Here is a 20,452-nt window from a genome sequence, read left to right as displayed (position 1 = left end):
TTGCGATTCATTACCGATTACACTACGCAACAAATTCACAACTTTTTTTTGCTAACGGAGATCTCACATGGTACGTTTGATGGAGTCAAGTTCCCTGATTAAGAATCTGATCTTGGTTTTGCTCCATCACGTGACAATGTTTTTTTATTAATACTTTTATATCTTTTCTGTTCTGCTTTACATTATCCGTTATATCTCAGGTTCTAGTGAACCGAACTTAAAAAGTGTGGATCCGTTAAAAAGCTCTTTAGCCGTGCTTCACCCACACTATTTAAGTTCTATTCACTAGAACCTGAGCAAAACAGAAAAAATATAAAAGTATTATTAAAAAAACATTGTCACGTGATGGAGCAAAACCAAGATCAGATTCTTAATAAGGGACTTGACTCTATCAAACGTACTATATGAGATCTCCTTTAGCAAAACCGTGTTGCATAGTGTTATGACTGATCCAGCCGGATGGGAAATTTCAAAACCTTTCAAAAAAAAAATCCAAATTTAGCCAAATCGATTAAGAAATGGACTCTACAAAGTAGTTAAACTAGACAAGATAGTTACTTGAGATCTTTGGGGAACCCCTACCCTTCCCCAACATAAGTCAACCATGCGTCCATTAGCATGCCCCTAAATTTTCCTTCATCTCTACAAAGTCATACTTTCTTGGGATTGCTAATTATGCTGCTTGATTACCCACAGGCAGACATTTCGTCCTTATACGAAAATACCATTGAATCATTTCTAATAACGATTTTTCAAGGACAAATATCAAAATATACCTAAAAATCGTATTTCTCAACCGAAGGGGTGCATGCGAGGGCTCTATGAAAAGGTCTTGGAATTCCTAACAAGTTCCTGAATTCCTGACTAGTTATGAAGCAATTACTAATATTTGTTAGAAAATCAATTGTATTACTCCAAAGTCCAAAGTCATTTTAGACGATCTCTTGAGTGAATTATGAATCGATTAAAATCACTCACCTTAAACAAAATTTAAAGGAAATTTAAAGAAAAAAACATCGTTTAGTTTTCGAAATATTTGACATCGAATTTTCAATTATCGGTTTTTCAATTAATCAAACCTTCGATCAAATCAGATGCAGTTAGAATGTCAGAAGAGTTATAGTATTTTAAGAAAACTTTCCAAAACACCAATTTTTTTCAAATTTTGACAATTAGTACCGGAGATATGGCCATTTGCAAATTAAATTTTTGACCCTTATAACTCGGGTCAGGGGGGTCGGCGGCTTTTTTTTTTAATTGAAGGCTCTTAGGCCCAGTTAAAACATACTAAAATTTGAGATCGATCGATGCCATGGGGGCTGAGGTTATTGAGAAAACAAAAAGATTTATTGAGAAAACAAAAAGCATGTTTACAAAACAAAAGTTATTGTGCGTTGGGCATAACGGTTTTCAAGTTCAAAGACTAAAAGAACTCTAAATCTAAACAGCGCATTTTTTAACCGATTTGGGCAAGTTTGGGCTCTTTGGAACTGACTTTAACCGGTTCAAACCGATTTTGAATCGGTAATGTTCCGATAACCATTTTTTCAGTAACCCATTTGTAAAACTATTTTGGGCAATCTTTTGAACGATTTATAAACAGCTCAAATTTGGAAAATTTATTAATAAATGAAAAGAACTTTGCAAGATGATTTAGCTCATGGGTACTAGGCTTATACCAATGAGTTGGACACAAGTTGTAATACACAAACATTTTCCAGATCTGGGACGATTTGTCAATTGTTTGTAATCATTTTGCAAACAACTTTCACAACAAAAATTCACATCCCTCAATTTCTCTCAAATTTATGCTAGTTTTTGTTAATTCTTATAGTTTGGGGTTTTCCACAAAAATATATTCCAGACTAATAAAAATCAAACAAAAATAGAAAAAATAGAATAAACAGAAAAATCAACAAAGTAGAAAAAATAAACAGTTCGAGTCGTTCAAGTTCTACAATAAAAATCCTGTAAGAATTATTTTTCTAAATATTTTATGTGTTTTTTTTTTAATAAAACTTACTGCCCGTAAAGAAGTAATCAATCAACCTTGAATTATTAACTTAATACAAAGTTGTGAATTAATTTTCATGAAAGTAATACAAATTCACGGTCATCACGTAAAAAGTCCACGATAGAATTTATTTAAGGAAAAATGTTAAAGAATTTAGAATGCAAAAGCACTGCACGAAAAAACATTTGCAGCTTTGCGTTTTTTTGAATTCCAAGAGAAAACAAATGAAACGAACAGAGGTTAAATGTTCTTGTGTGATTTGTTGCTAGACATTCAACATGGCCCGGCTAGCTCAGTCGGTAGAGCATGAGACTCTTAATCTCAGGGTCGTGGGTTCGAGCCCCACGTTGGGCGATCTTTTTGATTTTTTTTTTGGAATTTGGTAAATTTTTTAACTTTTTAACATTACTTACAACTTTCATATTTGCAATACTTGGCAAAATACGTTTGTTCTCGGCCTCCTTCTTCACGAAAATCTCCTGAATGGCATTGCCCAAGTATTCCTTTGCAGCTCCCATGAGAGCCTCTCCGGCTGCATTGAATAACTTCTGCCCCGCACCCTTCAATAACCCTTGAAAAGCGTCATCCATGATCTGGCTTGACTTTTGGAAGGTTTAGGAAGCGAAAAAATTGAGAGAAAATCCTCCAAAAACGACTCGGAAAAAAACTGGAAAAGGTGACAAAAGAAGATTTTTGTGATGTCTTCTTCACAATTTATCCAGTGATTGAGACGGCGATTCTCAGCGAAACTCACTCAAAAGTTGCTGGTGTATGTGATTAGCGAAATAAGCTAAAGAGGAAGCAACAATAAAGAGATGTTTTGATCAAAAAAGGTGAATAATAATTAGTGGAATTGTGTCGTCATCCATGACGATTCATCCCGCGAGAGACCTTGAAGACGATCAATTTAGAAAGTAAATTAGCACTCAATCGATTGATTAGCAAGTACGGAATAGACTCCACACCCATCTAGAATGGAAAAATCAAGACAAAGCACGAAAAAAATTGATTTTCTTGAGAAAATAGGAAATAAATTCCAAGGACCTTGACACATAACCTTGCTTTTTAGATTCCCATCTTACAGCCAAATTTTCATCAATTTTCCGCGTGCCAGTGCGTCTAGCGGTCAGATCAATCGATTTGACCCTAATCTTTGAACCCTCTAGAGTATTTCTAGACCATCAGGAACCACTCCCAACAATTCAATCACCAGAAATAGCTCGTGAGAAAGTTTCGCTTGAGAAATGACATCATGGGGGCTTTTTCGGGAGACGATTTTTTCTCCAAAAATATCACCAAAATATTTTGTTTACCGGCTTTGGCTCACTACACCATCCACGCTGTGTGCATTATCGCACAAAAAACGTGAGATAAGAGTCTGGAAACGTGATAAAAAGTACTTTAAATGGAGCAAACAAAACCACACACCAACACACAATGACGTCACCGGTACTGACAGCACAGAGATGGATTCTCGTACTCTCCCTCCGTCACGGCACTTGGATAAACTTTCCCGCGCTTTTTTAAATCAAATTTCTTGATAATCACCCGACAATCAATTCAAAACCACAAAATTTCCACTAAAAACACAAAAAACTCTGCTTTTCCCAAAGAATTTAGCAGGCAAAATCAATCATTCGAGTGTTTGGAAACAAATTGAGTCAATTTACAGAGAGTTCTATGTTTATAGCTAGCAGTAAACGCGAGTTTATTTGGCAAAGTGCCAAGCAATTTTTTGCAAATTTGGAGCATTTTCCTACAATATTTAATCTCTCACGCACTCAATTATTGCCTTTAACACTCTTTAAATGCGCCAGAAGAGTGAATCAGATCAGAGAAATGAGGAGACATGAGAACATAAGAGCTATTTTTGGGGACCACTTTTCCAGCGAAAAGATGATGAGATCGCCCAGATCCCTCGAATTCAGGACAGAGATTTTATAAATAATTTTCAGAATAAAGAGATTGGAGAATTTACTTTCAATTCTAGACTATAAATGTCTAGATTTTCAATACCTAGATTCTTAAATGTGGACAAATAAACTTATCCTTAAAAAATTACTTAGGGTAAGTGTGACAAATTCTGGTCAGCTTGCAATTCCGGCCACCTTTTTTGTTCCTCGAATTTCCATGAATTTTTAGTTTTTACATACTCTAGTAGAGATTATACAATGCAAAAGAATAACAAAAAATGTAGCTTCGACAAACGAGATGACGTGAAAAAGACATTGAAAGAATTTCGGAAGGGCAAGGAACTACGATTATGAAGGTGGCCGAAATAAGGCACCAAAACTATGTCTACATTTTTATTCATTTTAAAATATACTAAGAATGATTTTAGGGCAATTACAGACGATAAAAACCGTCTACAGGGTTCCAAACAACACTCCTTAAATTTGGCACACTTACCCTGTATCACTTAGGTAGATTAATATTCTTGTATTTATATCGAGGTCTCAAAATGAGAGTAGAACAACTTGAATTTTTGCAAAATTAGTTTTTTCCATGTTTTTCGCTGTGAATTTTATAACTGAAAGTTAATTATTCTTAAAGTTTATAATGTTTTTTTTTTATTTTAAAAATGTTATAATCAGGAAATTTCAACTTTAAATCGATCTTCTTGTAAAATTGACAATTTGCAAGTTGTCAGTCTTATTCTGAGCCATCGATATGGTCTAAATATCAAATGCAAATATTTAAATCGACCTTTAAATTATATTATATTTTTTAATAGAGATTTTTGATTCAAAGTTACTTAAATATTTCAAGCTAAGACTGGAATCAAACTTCAGAATCTCAATATAGGGTCGGAGGAACACCTCTTTGACAGGGAGCTCCTATTGACACTTATGTCAAAAAGTTTGACATTTATTTAATGCATCCAATAAAATCTATAATATAGCGTTTTTTTTCATTAATCTGCGTTTTTCGATGATAAGTGTTCGAATTTTGTATCCAAAATTGTACAGGGTATGGTATCAATAAGTTCTGACACGAGTTCTTAAAGTGTCAATAGATGTTCCTTTAATAAAATTAATGTTTACTTTAATAAAATCATTAGAAAATAAATATTAAAAACTAAATATTTAAAGACCTTTAATATTCATACTTCAGTTTAGAGTGAAGTTTAATACGGTTTTTCTTTAACCCATTAAGTCAATGTACCAGAAATACTTGAGATAGAATGTTCATATTTTGGGATTAGTTTCCTACAGATTAATAGATGATTTTTTTGAAAAGAATTTTTTTTTATCTATTATGAGGGCGCAGGGAGCCCCTGTCAAACACATGTCTTAACGGTCGCTGAATTTAAATTCTGTGCCTTAATTCATTACAAACTCTATTGATTTAAATAGAGTAACTATCCAATAAAACAAATTGGCAACTAGAATTCAAATCAGGAAAGAGGATGAAGGCCAATTTTAACAAATTCGACGGGATGTCGAATTTTCCGTCCGCCATTTTGAGCAAAAATTTTGCATGACCCTCTGCGAAACAAGAAAACAATAACAATATGTATTTTCATCTCTGTCATTGAAGTAATTGAAGAACTAAAGTTACTAAAAGTCCATTCCCGACGGCAATTCGGATAAAAGTTGCCCAAAAATAAATCATCTAAAATTACTCAATTTGCGTATGATGTATAATACCATGGTAAGGAATCGGTTAAGTTACTATAGAAAAATTGACACTTTAAAATTAAATATCTTTAACTTAGAATACGACACGAGCATTAAAGAGCAATTAAAATATTTTTTTAAAGTTCTTAAAATTCAGGAAAATGTGTTTAAATTGTAAATATCAAAATTCTGGGAAATTTTAAATAAAATCCATTAATTTAATAATAAGGTGTACGATATCCTGATTTTTGGGGATGAAAATTGCAGAGCAAATTACATGTGTTAAGAAATTTTTTTCTGAATTGATTGATACTTTTGGGTAAGTTTGACAGCTGTCATCCAGATATCGGAGAGTTGAATACTGACATATCGTTCAGTTTCTGATCTTTAATATCAAGTTACCGTTTTAAAAGTTGAGACAAATCCATATAAAAGAACATATGGAGCAAAATCAAGAGGTAACTCAAAAGAAATTAGAGTGGCTTTAATTTGCGGTTCCCCGTAAAAATATATGGGTTCCGTGGGTTTCTTAAAAAAATCTATAGGTTCCCTGAATACCCTGGATTGCCTGGGATCATTCAAAAAATGTATAGATTTCCTATATAGGTATAATTTTTCCTATATAGGAAAAATTATTTTCTCTATAGGTCGCGGGTGACCCAATCGTCCTTAAAGGGTTAAGAATGCCACAATAAATGGTTCAACAATGCGTAAAAAGTCGACATACATTTAATCTAAGAGATATAGATTTATCGATACTATCGATTCGATAGTATCGAAAAGTCATCATTCCACCCTAGTTTTAGTTTCCCGCCAAAAATATCGGATTTTAACTAAATTTTGAGCTAAATTTTGTATAGAATTTATCCAAGAACTTATCAGAAACTATTTTTAAGTTTTGTTTCTAATAAAAACAGAAAAAATATTTTTAATGGGTCGTTGATTATTCCAATTTTTCTTAAATTGGTAGATATTCTTAGAAAATTGAAAAGTCAAGCAAATAAAAAAAAATATTAAAGAAAATTTACCGAAAAAAAGAACTGATCCTCTGGGACCTTAATGGCAGCACAGGGAATCTCCTCCAAACCATATCCTGAGATTGTAGGTGGTACAACTGGTGGAATATTTGGTTCAGAAATCATCGAGCCAATTGATGATAAGCTTCCTGGTCCCCCAGATCCTTCAAAATTAAGTGGAGGATAGAGGGGAGCTGGAGGAGCTATCCCAGGCATCTGGGGTAGTGGAGGTGGCATTACAAAGCCATAAGCAGAATGAGGAGCTGCAAAACACGAGCCATGGATGAGTCAGAAAAAAAAGGCGGGAAATCGGGAAAATCCCTTCAAATTTTCTTACTGGGCATTCCAGAAGGCCCGGAAGTTGGATAAGGGCATGCACTCGATACCCCTGACGATGAGCTGCCTGTGGAATATGCATCCAGCGCCCTGGGAGCCGAAGGGGGTGGTATTTTCCACCCAGTCTGCATTGCAGCCGGATTGTACCATCCCATTCCATTTGCGTGCCAATTTTTCGGATAATAGTTGAAAGCCATTGTCACAGCTGGTAACACTAAAGTCACTATTCTTTCAATGAGATTTTCCCAAATTTTCCGCAGAAATTCCCCAAAGACTGAAGAGTCACAGAATTTGCACGAGATTCTTTATCTTGCAGACTTTAGTTGGACTTTTTGGCCACAGACTCAAACGTGTCAAGGTTCAACCTTCGCAGAAAACACGTTACCAGTCGCACCATAAAAGGCGTAACACAAAATTAATACCTTTTCGTCTTTCCCGCCTAAATTTCCTCCGAAAAGGATATCAAGAGACGGTTGATTTATCACAGATTTTATAAGTCTAAACTCTTTGTAATATTCTTAAACAGTATATAGCACTAAAGATTCGAGAAAATATTTGAGATGTTGCCTCGTCAATGACTGACACACGATAGCAAAAGCCAAAACAGAGAGAATATCACAAAACCATTCTCTCACGACCCTGTCTGTATTTTTCACAAAATCGCTCTCAACATGTGATTTTGCTGAGAGAAATTGTATCGAGCAGAAAAGCCCGCAGAGAGAACCATTCGAATTTCTCAAAAGATATGTATTATAAACGGTCAGTGATGCGTGGGAGGAATCAGAGGAATCATGTGAGAATATTTAGTGTGAATCATTAGGAATTAACGGGAAGCCCGGCGCTTCTTATGACTTCTGAATTTTTATTCCCCATGAGACACCTGAGCAATTCTTGAGTTGAGGAGTTAAAATTATATTGCTACAATAATACAATTCGACGGTGCCATTCCATACCATTGTACCTCTCAGATGAGAAAAGTCATACGTCAAACCATAATATCTAGGGTAAGTGTGCCAAATTCCGGCCAGCTTGCAATTCCGGCCACCTTTTTTGTTCCTCAAATTTCCATGAACTTTTAGATTTTACGTACTCTAGAGATTATACAATGCAAAAGAATAACAAAAAATGTAGCTTCAACAAACGAGATGACGTGAAAGAGATATTGGAAGAATTCCTGAAGGGCAAGGAACTATGAGAATGAAGGTGGCCGAAATAGGGCACCAAAGCTATGTCTATATTTTTATTCATTTTAAAATGTATTACGAATTATTTTATAGTAAATAAAGACGGTATACTCTTTACATGGCTCCCAGCAACACTCTGTCAGAAGAAAGAATAAAAAAAATCAATTACATTTCAAACTTGAGACTTTGACGCTTGCATGCAAATTCCGAAATTTGGCACACTTACCCTATCTCATTTTTATCGATCATGGAAATTCTTAAATTTGTCAAAAGAAATTTGAAACGAGTTGGTTTGAAAATTTCGAAAAACTGCGAAAACTAATTCAAATTGTAAACTATTCGTAAATAATTGTTAAAGACAAACCCTTCAACAATTATAAATCAAAATTAGTTAACCCACATTAATGCACCAGAAATAATGGGGATAGAAAGAAAGTTCTTATTTTCAAACTAGTTCCTTATGCTTCCGGTACCGATCTAATAAGGTTCGCCTAAGTCTGTCTCACTCTTTCAGATTCAAAATTAGATTGAACTAAATTTAATTTGGTCTGATGTTCAAAAGAAGAAGAAGAGTGTGAAAGAGTAGGATAGACATATGCAGAACCTTTGAGTAAGAAGGGGATGTGAATTTTGACTTTATGAAATTGTCCTGATCTAAAAGGTGTCCGGTGTCGGAGCCATTACGCATTACGGTCTCTACACCAGAGGTGTGCAAGAAACCGTTGAAACCGAATTAACGTCAAAATAAGTTTGTTATGGCTCTGGCACACCTTTTAGGTCGGGAAAATTTCATGCGATCGAAATTTCCATCTCTTTTTTTCTATAACGTCTTGTATATTTGTATTCTGCTCTTTCGTAGTAAGATCCAAGTTTAATTTGTTGTGAGAAATTAGGTACGGGAATTTTAGTCGTTCAATTTCACTAAAACCTGCAGATTCACATGTGGCACCCCTAGCGCTGAATTTGCTTTTCACATATTTGACAACACGTCCCATGTGTAAACAATAAAGAAAAAAGATGCTGTGAACAGCAGAAAAACGTGATTTCCTCATTAATTTGATGAAAAAACAGAAAAATATTTGGTGCAAAAGCATCAAAAACTACAGGAGAATGGATATTGTCAAGGAAAAGTGGAGAAAAATAGGTCTAAAACTCGAAACAACCGGTAAGTCTGAGAGAATTCCATTACTCGATTACTTGATGTTATCAACGAAAATTCGTGCAGCGATAGTGTTGTTTTTCCAGACTTTTCCCACTCTGAACATCCGGAAATCCTTCCGATTTTATTGCTTGTGAGACTATACTTTCATCAAACAATTCTAATATATCCTTGGAGCCAACGAATTCTCACAATCAGATAACCGACTCGGAGGACATTTTTGATCCAAATACACTGGAAATTGATCATGTTTCAGCTCAGAATGACAACTCAGGTCCTTTTCAAGCCAAAAATGATGCTGAATCATCAATCAGGCGAGTCAGCTCGCGATCACGTCCTTTGGAGGAGAATCGTAGAGAACAATTATACGCTAACCTCAACAATCTCATTCAAGAAGCCGTTCAAGACAACCATCGACTTCAAGCACTACACGTACAATTCTCAATATTTCATTTGAATTATATATTCTATTTTGTATGCTTCTCCTTCTGAAACTTTTTATTTATTTCTTTTTCAATTAATTTTTTTCACTTAACTGAGATTATTAGAGGTTACAAAAGTATGTTTTTAACAGTCAGTGCGTATTCAGCGTCCTAATTTCATCTAGTGAAAAGTCGAATTTCACTAGATCTAAAAGGTGTGCCGGGGCCATTATAGTAGCGTTTTGACCATTGACGTACATGTTTCATTTGACGTTAATTCGGTTTCAACGGTTTCTTGCACACCTCTGCCCTACACATTGAGAGCAATTTCGTGTGTATTTTGAAAGGAAATTTCTGTATTGATATGTAGGTGAAAATGTCAAAATTCTGTCAAAAATACAATTCCTTTCCAAAAATTACCCCAACCCAATGTGTAAAGGCCTTACGGTGTTCACATCGAACAGACTGGGCTTTTTTACATGGTCATTGCTTTTTTACTCCTTCATTGCTTTTTTACACGTGGAAAAAATATTCAAAAAATTGCGGCATCAAACCAATTTTTGCATCAATTTGATGTTTTTCCGTTCTCTGAGACAATATTATGTAAAAAGAAAATGATATTTTAGTAAAATTAGCCAAATTTAAATACCTTGAACAAAAAGCAAAAAGCAATTGCCCGGTCAATTGCTCTTTTCTTGACAATAGTCCGTTAACATTCAGCAATTCGAATTTCAATTACGTGGAAAAAAATTATCCAAAATTGTCTCGCTTACGTATAATCGTTGCAACTGATTCAGTTTTAGACCGTGTATTTGAACAATCTGTAAATTAGTTTAAAACTACTTTTATTGGCATTCAAACTATTTCAAAACATATTTATAGAAATCCTTTAAAATCCATGAAAACAATTGCAATTGTGTTATGGTTCTTGATATAAACCAATAAACCATGGTGTATATCACGAATTTTTCAATAGTTTTGAAATCCGTTTACTATTTGTTTGATTTGAGGTGCTGGAATTAAAACAATTGTTATGTGAAAATATAATGACCAGGGTATGAATTCTGAGATGCGTGAGTTTTCACGTGAGAAACTCACGGTTTTTAGATCGTTTCCTGCAAGCGTTTGGTGAAGCTTTCACAAAAAGTGTCACGTGAAGCACTTACTATGTACATCTAAAAATTCACATGAAAGTTTTTACGAAAGCTTGACAAACTGCTTACAAAAGGTGATCTCATAGCTGTGAATTTCTCATGTGAAAAACTCACCAGCTCAGAATTCACACCCAGCAAGGCCAGAAAATTTTCGAACTTACAAAGAGACCATCTTATCGGAGTAAGGTGACTTAGAATAACACAGAATGGAGGTGTTGAAGCTTGGAACTCAAACCATTTATTTTTGTCTACAGACATCTCGGAAAGTTCATTAAAAATTTGAATGAATATATCTTGAGCCTGGTGAAAGAGGGGCAGGATTACGTAAAGACAATTGAAAATATAGGGTCGACGGAATACCTATTGGCACTGTAAGACCCCACGTCGTGACATATTGGCATTCTTTCTATGAAAATAAGGTGAATATCTGTACTTTATTAGCTTAGTGGACTAGTAGAAAATGTATAATGGACCCAAATGGAGACCTGTAGGGGAATTCTGTAACAGTATGACAATGTCATATGACAAATTAAAATTTTTTTTTCGGAAGAACTAATCCAATATCCAATTCATATAAATTACTAGAAACTCAATAGAACTCTTTATAATGATTTTACGATAATTACTGGGGTTTAATATTGTTCTGGTCCAGAATTTTACCACGAAAATTTGTCATATGATATTGTCATACTGTTACAGAATTCCCCTTCTGGATGCAGCTGACAAGTTAGTGAGGACCTACTGCTGCTGATGTACCTATCATCGCTACATTTAAGTCTGCGCGATTTAGTGAATTTGTACACAAATCTGGGAGTGAATTCTCAAATTCATGAGCTTTTATGTGAGAAATTCACAGCTTTAAAATCGCCCTTTGTGAATATTTCGTGAGTTTTTCATACAAAGTGTCATGTGAATCACTCAAGGTATCCTAGAATTTACATGATAATTTTTACCAAGGTTTTTTGAAACACTTTGATTAGACGATCTCAAATTGGTGAATTTACCACGTGATAAACGCACAATCTCAGAATTCAGACCCTGGTCTTTCGAGACTTATTGGGGGTCACCAAAGACTGTAAGTCGATATATCTTACCGTTTGTCCTCTATAGTTTGCCCTCTATAGTTTGCCCTTTGAATTCAATCAATAATATTACAATGTTTTTAGAAGCTTTTCATCCTAGCAATACAGCATAGTCCATATTAATTACAATTGCAACAAAAAAATAATTAAAAGACATTTAAATGTCTTAGCAATGAGTTGTGTATTTTTAAAAATAATTAACTAAAATTTATTGAAATAGATCCAAAAGATCATAGGTATTTGTTTTTTTACCTTGAAAATGTGGGTTGCCGGATTCAAATTATCACCCCATCCTGTACAACCTCCACGAAACGCTCTAGTTGAGCATTTGTACAATCCTTTAGGAGCGGACATACCGCTGCAAATATACCGCGAATTTTTCGCCAAAGGCCTTTAATGCAAAATTAAAAAAAAAATAAAGCAATAACACTATGAAAATCATGAAAAAATCAACCATAATGTCACTAAACAAGCACCCTTTCTCAATGGACACAATCCGACGTCTTCCATCAGGTTCCTGTAGCACTTTTGTAAAAGTGTACAAATATTGCGGTTTATTGAACATATTTTTTGATTAAAATATTACGTATTCCCTAAAGAAATTACGACACTAAAAAACCACTGCGTGAAAATCGCGGGAAACCTTTGAGTTCACGACGATCAACTGGGATAGCGCGTGAGCAATTGAAGAAAGTAATTAGAGTTGAAACAAAAATACACAATGAATGAAAACAAAAAAAGAAAATTACGAATTGCCAAGAATTTGGGGGATAGAGAGCATGATTGATTACATTACATTGTAATGATTTAATGTCAACTAATATATGTTTTCATTCATTTTCATATGGTTTTTTTACATAGATTTTTTTTATTGCAAGAAAGAACAAATAGAAAATTAAAACTTCCAAGGCAGAACCATTTTTTTGCTTCTAAATCTTTCTATTTTATGATAAAATAGTGAAGTTGCACAAAAACTACAAACATAATATTTACAAAACAAAAAATCTATCACTAAATTTGTTTGCCTAAGCATTTCAAAAATCTTTAATAATCATCAAGATTATAAATCATCGGTCTTTATCATAGTCCGGTGACATTCTGATCTATTTTTCGATTACACTCAACTTTCCGATATAAAGATGACAGCTGTCAAATCCCAGCGAGAACAGTTAGCTGAAAAAGACAGCGTTTTCAGCACATTTTTGCTGAGTCGATCAGCAAAAATATGCTGACAAGTCTACACGCAGTCCTCGAACAAAAAATGCTAACCAAATATATGGAAATGGCACTGCCTCGCGAAAGTAATTTTAAGATTAATTGATTGTAAGCAGTTAGTATTTGGTGCTCGCTGGGATACTCGGGAAAACATCCCTTTTCATTAATTTATGGATTTTTATGTGTCATTTTCAACCCTAATTATCCAAAAAACGGAAATTTGAATGTATTTGTCTTCATGGTAAAGATGTTTCGAGGTAAAATAGGTCCCGGGATTGAGAACATCAGAATTATTGACATAACGATTTTTAGAATTAGAATTTATAGACATATTGTCCCAACTCCCGTGAAATTCCCTGCGTGGAGAAGTAGTTTTGACTTCGGTCCAGAATCAGGCCTAGGTGGGGTACGGCAGAATATGACAATGTAGTAACGTCAAGTAGGTAGAAGTGAGTAGTGTAGCGTGCGTCAAAAAGGGTCGCCCCACATTGGTCGGAACCGGTTCTTCTGATTTAGGCTTTATAGAATATAGAGTAACAATAAACCTGCCGAGGTTTATTGTACAACAAATGAGACACTTTTCCTACAATTGGGAGCTAATTTGACATGTGGAAGCTGTAAATTTGACGTTAAAAAATTTTAATATTCTTATGACTTAGGGGGAACTGGGGCAGTAGTAAACTGGGGTAGTTGTAAACACTGTGATTTTTTTTTATTAATTTTAAGACTCCAGAGGATAAAACCCATAAGCATTCATAGATACCATGGGGATGTATGCACACAGATGAATTGGTCAATAAAATCCTAGTACTTTAAAAATAAAAATCATTTTTCCCGAAAATGTTGATATTTCGATTATTTTGGTCATTTGGATTTCCACCTGGAAATTAAAAACTGTGTAGAATAATCGAAATGTAGCAATATCAGTTCTTTCCTACATCTTTTAGGATTATATTAATGCATTTACTAGAGAAATTGAGATTCTCATTTTTTTGAAACAATTAATAATTGGTCAGAAAACAGCATTTGGGGTAGATGTAAACAGGCAATTTGAATTTCACAACATGAGTAGGTAAAAGAGCGGGAAAAGAACCTTCATGTGAAATATCTATAACTAACTCATAGATTACGAAAAAAATTGGTGGCGCTGTGTTCAATAAAAAGTCACATGATGTCAAAATATGGGGAAAATCCATTGAAAAATGTCTTTGACTTGCATGCTTTTAGTTTTGTTGCTATTTTAATTATTCTTTGTAAAAATTGTCGTAATTTTTTGAAAAATATACAGTAGGGTGTTTCAAAAAAAAAAGTCTTTTTGGCCCAGGCGGAAAAATGTTCTATATGATGAGACAATTAAATGCTTTTTAGACATGAAAAATATCGGACGTTGTTTAGAGGTGCTCCAAGGCCACTTTAGGTACAGTGAAAATCACCAAAAATTCATAAATTCGGCCGGAATAAATTTATCAACGACAAACTACTGAGAATTTTATCTCAATATTTTAGTGGAATATTGCTAATTTAGTAGACAATGTTTTTGCAAAATTTCATTGAGATCGGATAAGAAATAGATTTTTAAAAAAACAATTGGTAAGTTCAAAACTTTAAGAAATAAGAATGTGCCAACTCACATATTCGCTAATAATTCATCTTCTAGTGATCAGAAATTAATTAGTGATAGCTCATTGGAAAGGTAATGAGTTGTACTACAATGTTTGTAAACATACCAAGTTTGGAAAATCACCGCAAGGTGGCTCAAACATGAAATGTCAGTAAAAATTGCCAAAATTTTACCCTAGAGTTGGTAACTTGAAAATTCATCTATAGAAAACTTAACAAAATATTGAAGTACTGTCTTTTGCTGATCGTAAAGGATACTTAGGATTACTTATTATCTATATGATCCCCCGTTCGGACCACTATAAATGCATGATTTGTGTGATAGAGGCTTTTCCTACAAAAATACAAACACTCTAGCTTAGAGCAAAATTCATTGGAAATTGTCTAGAGCGCACTGAAAATGTAATTCTATGGAAACTCTATCAAGTGGAATTCTTCAGGGGGTCACCTTGATTAGAATCAAGCGTCAATTTGATCTTTAACATCTACTTATTAAGCACAAAGGAAATTTCTTGAGGACATAGGACGTTCCAAACATTTTATTTTCTTTTTTTTCCTCACTTTTTAAATTGATCTAAAAAGTAACAAAAAATGTCCTAATGTTTTCTTATGTTTTCCGACATAAGAAAAAGATTGGGCGCTGTTTAAAAGTGGTTCAATGGATTTTAAATTGGTTAAAAATTAAGAAAAATAAGTACGATTGTCAAGAAATCAATTTCTATACTGAAACTCAAATAAAATATTTAAGAAGTCTCTTTTTCTTCTTGTAAGGAACACATAGTACTGCATTTCGTTTGTCTACGAACTCCTGCTCTGATTATATAAAAGGTTCCATTTCAGTGATAAAGGCATGGATAGAGTCACCGGAGTTACCTTAAATATAAAAATTGAAATCTGTCTTATCCCTTTTAGAGAAATTTTGTTTTCCACTTTACTTCAAGAAATTTAAAAAGAATGCTTTAATTTCTAATTCTTTTACAGTGCTATTACACAAGGCTTTCCACAATTTAACTTTACATTAAATTTTGAGCATTAAGATGTTACAATGATAATGATTTTACAATTTAATTGTTTTTACAATGGCCTAAAACGCAAAATCCTTTCCTCCTAAGATCTGTTCTTGACAAATTTCTTTTAATCCCCAAAAGAAATCTTCATGTAAATTTTTTACGAAGCTTTTTTTTAATTTACCCAAGTGGCAAAATATTTTTCTTTTATTTTTCTTGACCCGGTCTTTACATCGTCCTAAAACACAATGTCCTTTCATCCTAAGACATATAATAATGATAAATTCTTTCTAGCCCCCGCAAGACGTTTTCAAGTAAATTTTTTACGAAGTTTTGTTTTTAATTTACCAAAGAAGCAAAATCTTTGTTTTTTTTTTTAAATTTTTTTTACCCTGCTTTTACATCGACCTAAATCACAAAATCTTTTCCTCCTAAGACCTGTCCTTGATATTTTTTTAGCCCCCAGAAGACGTTTTCACGTAAATTTTTCACGAAGCTTTTTCTTTAATTTACCCAAGTAGCCAAATATTTTTTTTAATTGACCCTGTCTTTACGTCGACCTAAAACAAAACACAAAATTCTTTCCTCCTAAGACCTGTCCTTGATAATTTTTTTTAGCCCCCAGAAGACGTTTTCATATAAACTGTTTACGAAGCTTTTTTTTTTAATTTACCCAAGAAGCAAAATCTTTGTTTTTCTTTAATTTTTCTTAAACCGGTCTTTACATCGTCCTAAAACACAATGTCCTTTCATCCTAAGACATATAATAATGATAAATTTTTTCTAGCCCCCGCAAGACGTTTTCACGTAAATTTTTTACGAAGCTTTTTTTAATTTACCCAAGAAGCAAAATCTTTGTTTTTTTTTAACCCTGTTTTTACATAGACCTAAACCACAAAATCTTTTCCTCCTAAGACCTGTCCTTGATATTTTTTTTAGCCCCCAGAAGACGTTTTCATATAAATTTTTTACGAAGCTTTTTTTTTAATTTACCCAAGAAGCATCTTTGTTTTTTACCCTGTTTTTACATCGACCTAAACCACAAAATCTTTTCCTCCTAAGACCTGTCCTTGATATTTTTTTCAGCCCCCAGAAGACGTTTTCGCGTAAATTTTTCACGAAGCTTTTTTCTTTAATTTACCCAAGTAGCCAAATATTTTTTTAATTGACCCTGTCTTTACGTCGACCTAAAACAAAACACAAAATTCTTTCCTCGTAAGACCTGTCCTTGATAATTTTTTTTTGAGCCCCCAGAAGACGTTTTCATATAAATCGTTTACGAAGCTTTCTTTTTAATGTACCCAAGAAGCAAAATCTTTGTTTTTTTTAACACTGTTTTTACATAGACCTAAACCACAAAATCTTTTCCTCCTAAGACCTGTCCTTGATATTTTTTTTAGCCCCCAGAAGACGTTTTCATATAAATTTTTTACGAAGCTTTTTTTTTAATTTACCCAAGAAGCATCTTTGTTTTTTACCCTGTTTTTACATCGACCTAAACCACAAAATCTTTTCCTCCTAAGACCTGTCCTTGATATTTTTTTTCAGCCCCCAGAAGACGTTTTCGCGTAAATTTTTCACGAAGCTTTTTTCCTTAATTTACCCAAGTAGCCAAATATTTTTTTAATTGACCCTGTCTTTACGTTGACCTAAAACAAAACACAAAATTCTTTCCTCGTAAGACCTGTCCTTGATAATTTTTTTTAGCCCCCAGAAGACGTTTTCATATAAATTGTTTACGAAGCTTTTTTTTTTAATTTACCCAAGAAGCAAAATCTTTGTTTTTTAACACTGTTTTTACATAGACCTAAACCACAAAATCTTTTCCTCCTAAGACCTGTCCTTAATATTTTTTTTCAGCCCCCAGAAGACGTTTTCACGTAAATTTTTTACGAAGCTTTTTTTTTAATTTACCCAAGAAGGAAAATCTTTGTTTTTTTAACCCTGTTTTTACATCGACCTAAACCACAAAATCTTTTCCTCGTAAGACCTGTCCTTGATAATTTCTTTTAACCCTCAAAAGACTTCTTCATGTAAATTTTTCACGAAGCTTTTTTTTATTTAGTCAAGTAGCAAAATCTTTTTTTTTTTAATTTTTTTTACCCTTTTTTTACATCGACCTAAACCACAAAATTCTTTCCTCCTAAGACCTGTCCTTGACAAATTTCTTTTAACCACCAAAAGACTTCTTCATGTAAATTTTTCACGAAGCTTTTTTTTTTAATTTACCCAAGTGGCAAAATCTTTTTTTTTAAATTTTTTTGACCTTGTTTTTACATCGACCTAAAACACAAAATCCTTTCCTCCTAAGACATGTCCTTGACAAATTTCTTTTAATCCCAAAAAAACATTTTCACATAAATTTTTCACTTAAATCATTTTATCCCATTTTGTTCACAATATAATGGAGATATCAACTTGGAATATTCTGAGTTCCCCCCATAAGTCGATCCAGTAACTTCAGTTTCATCCCAATGTCTATTCTTGCCCTCTAGAGATCACTATTTTGGACATATCTTCAGATCGAAACCATCGATCCTTTTCATTTTTGGATATGTTTTAGATATAGCTAAGGCGAACATTTTATCCTCAGACATCAATATCGTTCAGAAAATACTATTTGGAATGTAGGAGATAAGCTTTTCAACTTTTACAGCAGTGAATTTCAGCATAAAAAATTTAACCAAATAAACGGGAGGCAGAGCGTCCCAGGCTTGGCGAACCGCTCGAACACCAGAGAAAAAGCTTTGCCTTTATGCATTTTCGAAATTCTTCTGGTGCATATAAAATTATTGACGAATTTAATTTGTCTATAAATTACCACAAAACCGTCTTGAAGTTGAAAATTGTTCATGAAGAGGGTTTCAAAATTCAAGTTTTAAGTAATTAATTGACCAAATCGGGTGAAAATTAGGCCTTTGACCTTTAAAAACTGACACTGACGATTTTTTCGGTAAAAGGTGTCAAAGGACGAAATCTTCAGCTGGACTACCTCTAAAACACTTCCAAAAATGAGCGAAATCGCCAAGGCCAATTGTTTTCAAAGTCAAAAACATGTTTTTGGAGGGGATAAAGGGGTGGGGGTAATTTTGGTAAATTAGTTCGATAGAAAATGTTGACTCGTGGGGGTGGGGTCAGCGAAGGCCGGAAGTCAATATCTCTTACCGTTTGGTAACCAGGATCGAGATATGTTGATAAAACACGATTGTTAAAACTGTTCTTTCTTGACGTTTGAGCAGTTAAAATTGATCGAACGTGTGTAAAACTTCAAGATCTATCAGAAAAAACTACATTTCTACATTTCGTCTAAATCAGTTAAAAATACATACGGAATTTTTTCATTGGCCTTGAAAATTCCAAGTCGTATAATACAATGACAAAAAATGAAACTAATTTTCAAGCGCTCTTGCAGCAAAAAGAGAACAAATAAAAAAAAACATTGAAAAAATTGAATTGAAATAATTATTTTTATTTATTTATTTTATTTTATTCTGTATTACTTTATTACTCTTACCAGGACCGAATTCGCGTGGGTTCCCAAGGATCTCTGGCACCAGATCTCCATATCTAATGTTTTATAAAAGCATGTAAATTTTGGTTTTTTTTTAATCCAATGATTTCTCATTGAATTATCACACCTTCTTCCTAATTCCCCCAATTAGGGACTTGATAAACCCACGATTTTGAGCGGATTTCTAACACTTCCTATCAAAATCTGGTAAGCTTTCAGATGTCTGACCCATTTTCCTGAGATTTGTCTTCAAAATTCCCCAGTATTTCTTAATCTTCCAGAGTGTAGGACGGGTTAAATATGTTTCCCATAGCCTTGAAACCTTTGAAAAGATGAACTTTGAGTTTCCGCAACCTTGTTTTAGCATTTTGACGCTGTTTGTCGGTCCAATGGGAACAGCCTGAAGTTTGAAAGTTATTAAATCATTCCTCCTCTTGATTTTATGAACGAAGCTCCAATGTATTCCCATTTATTTGCCAACATTTTACAAGAAAAGATCGAATTGCTTCTCAAAAACCTCTTGCACTTTCTGTTACATCCTCTTGTCCTGAATATTAGAGGTTCGGCCACTTAGTCCTGGCTTCTCAGCAACAGTCATAAAATTCTTGAACCGAATTATAATCTTTCAGATAGTGGTATGACACACCTTCCGGTTAATTTCTCGATTTCAGCATTACTTACATTTGGACTCTTAAGATATCTGTCAAATTTCAATTCTCGCAAGGAAAGGATTTTGCGTTTTAGGACGATTCAAAAGCAGGATAAAAAAAAATATTTTGCTACTTGGGTAAATTAAAAAAAAAGCTTCGTGAAAAATTCACGTGAAAACATCTTCTGGTGGCTAAAAAAATATTAAGGACAGGTCTTTAGAGGAAAAGATTTTGTGGTTTAGGTCGATGTAAAAATAGGGTAAAAAAACAAAAATTTTGCTTCTTGGGTAAATTAAAGAAAAAAGCTTCGTGAAAAATTTACGTGAAAACGTCGTTTGGGGGCTAAAAAAAATATCAAGGACAGGTCTTAGGAGGAAAAGATTTTGTGGTTTAGGTCTATGTAAAAACAGGGTTAAAAAACAAAGATTTTCCTTCTTGGGTAAATTAAAAAAAAAGCTTCGT

At 33.7% G+C, this 20,452-nt stretch overlaps 1 protein-coding gene and 1 non-coding gene across 9 annotated transcripts in view; one reads left to right on the top strand and one right to left on the bottom strand.

The window, feature by feature from the left end:
• Positions 1 to 7,595, bottom strand: part of LOC129804090 (calpain-B-like) — a 34,935-nt gene extending 27,340 nt beyond the window's left edge. For 4 of the 8 annotated variants that reach the window (XM_055851146.1, XM_055851151.1, XM_055851147.1 and 1 more), the window contains exons 1-2: positions 3,328 to 3,485; positions 2,428 to 2,681 (exon numbers count right to left, since the gene is read on the bottom strand). In XM_055851146.1, the coding sequence (XP_055707121.1) occupies positions 2,428 to 2,604 (177 nt within the window). In that variant the 5' untranslated portion in view covers positions 2,605 to 2,681; positions 3,328 to 3,485. Of the gene's footprint in view, positions 1 to 2,427; positions 2,682 to 3,327; positions 3,486 to 6,662; positions 6,914 to 6,987 lie in introns of those variants that run through there. The other 4 variants (XM_055851142.1, XM_055851144.1, XM_055851145.1 and 1 more) reach the window with 3 other exon arrangements.
• Positions 2,296 to 2,368, top strand: Trnak-cuu (transfer RNA lysine (anticodon CUU)). Its single transcript has one exon. It is a non-coding gene; the product is annotated as a tRNA-Lys (tRNA).
• Positions 7,596 to 20,452: the final 12,857 nt, after the last annotated feature.

The sequence above is a fragment of the Phlebotomus papatasi genome, chromosome 2 (genome assembly GCF_024763615.1).
Source record: "Phlebotomus papatasi isolate M1 chromosome 2, Ppap_2.1, whole genome shotgun sequence".
NCBI lineage: Eukaryota > Metazoa > Arthropoda > Insecta > Diptera > Psychodidae > Phlebotomus > Phlebotomus papatasi.
The sequence above is the reverse complement of the archived record's forward strand: the minus strand, read 5'-3'. Positions and strand labels throughout refer to the sequence as shown.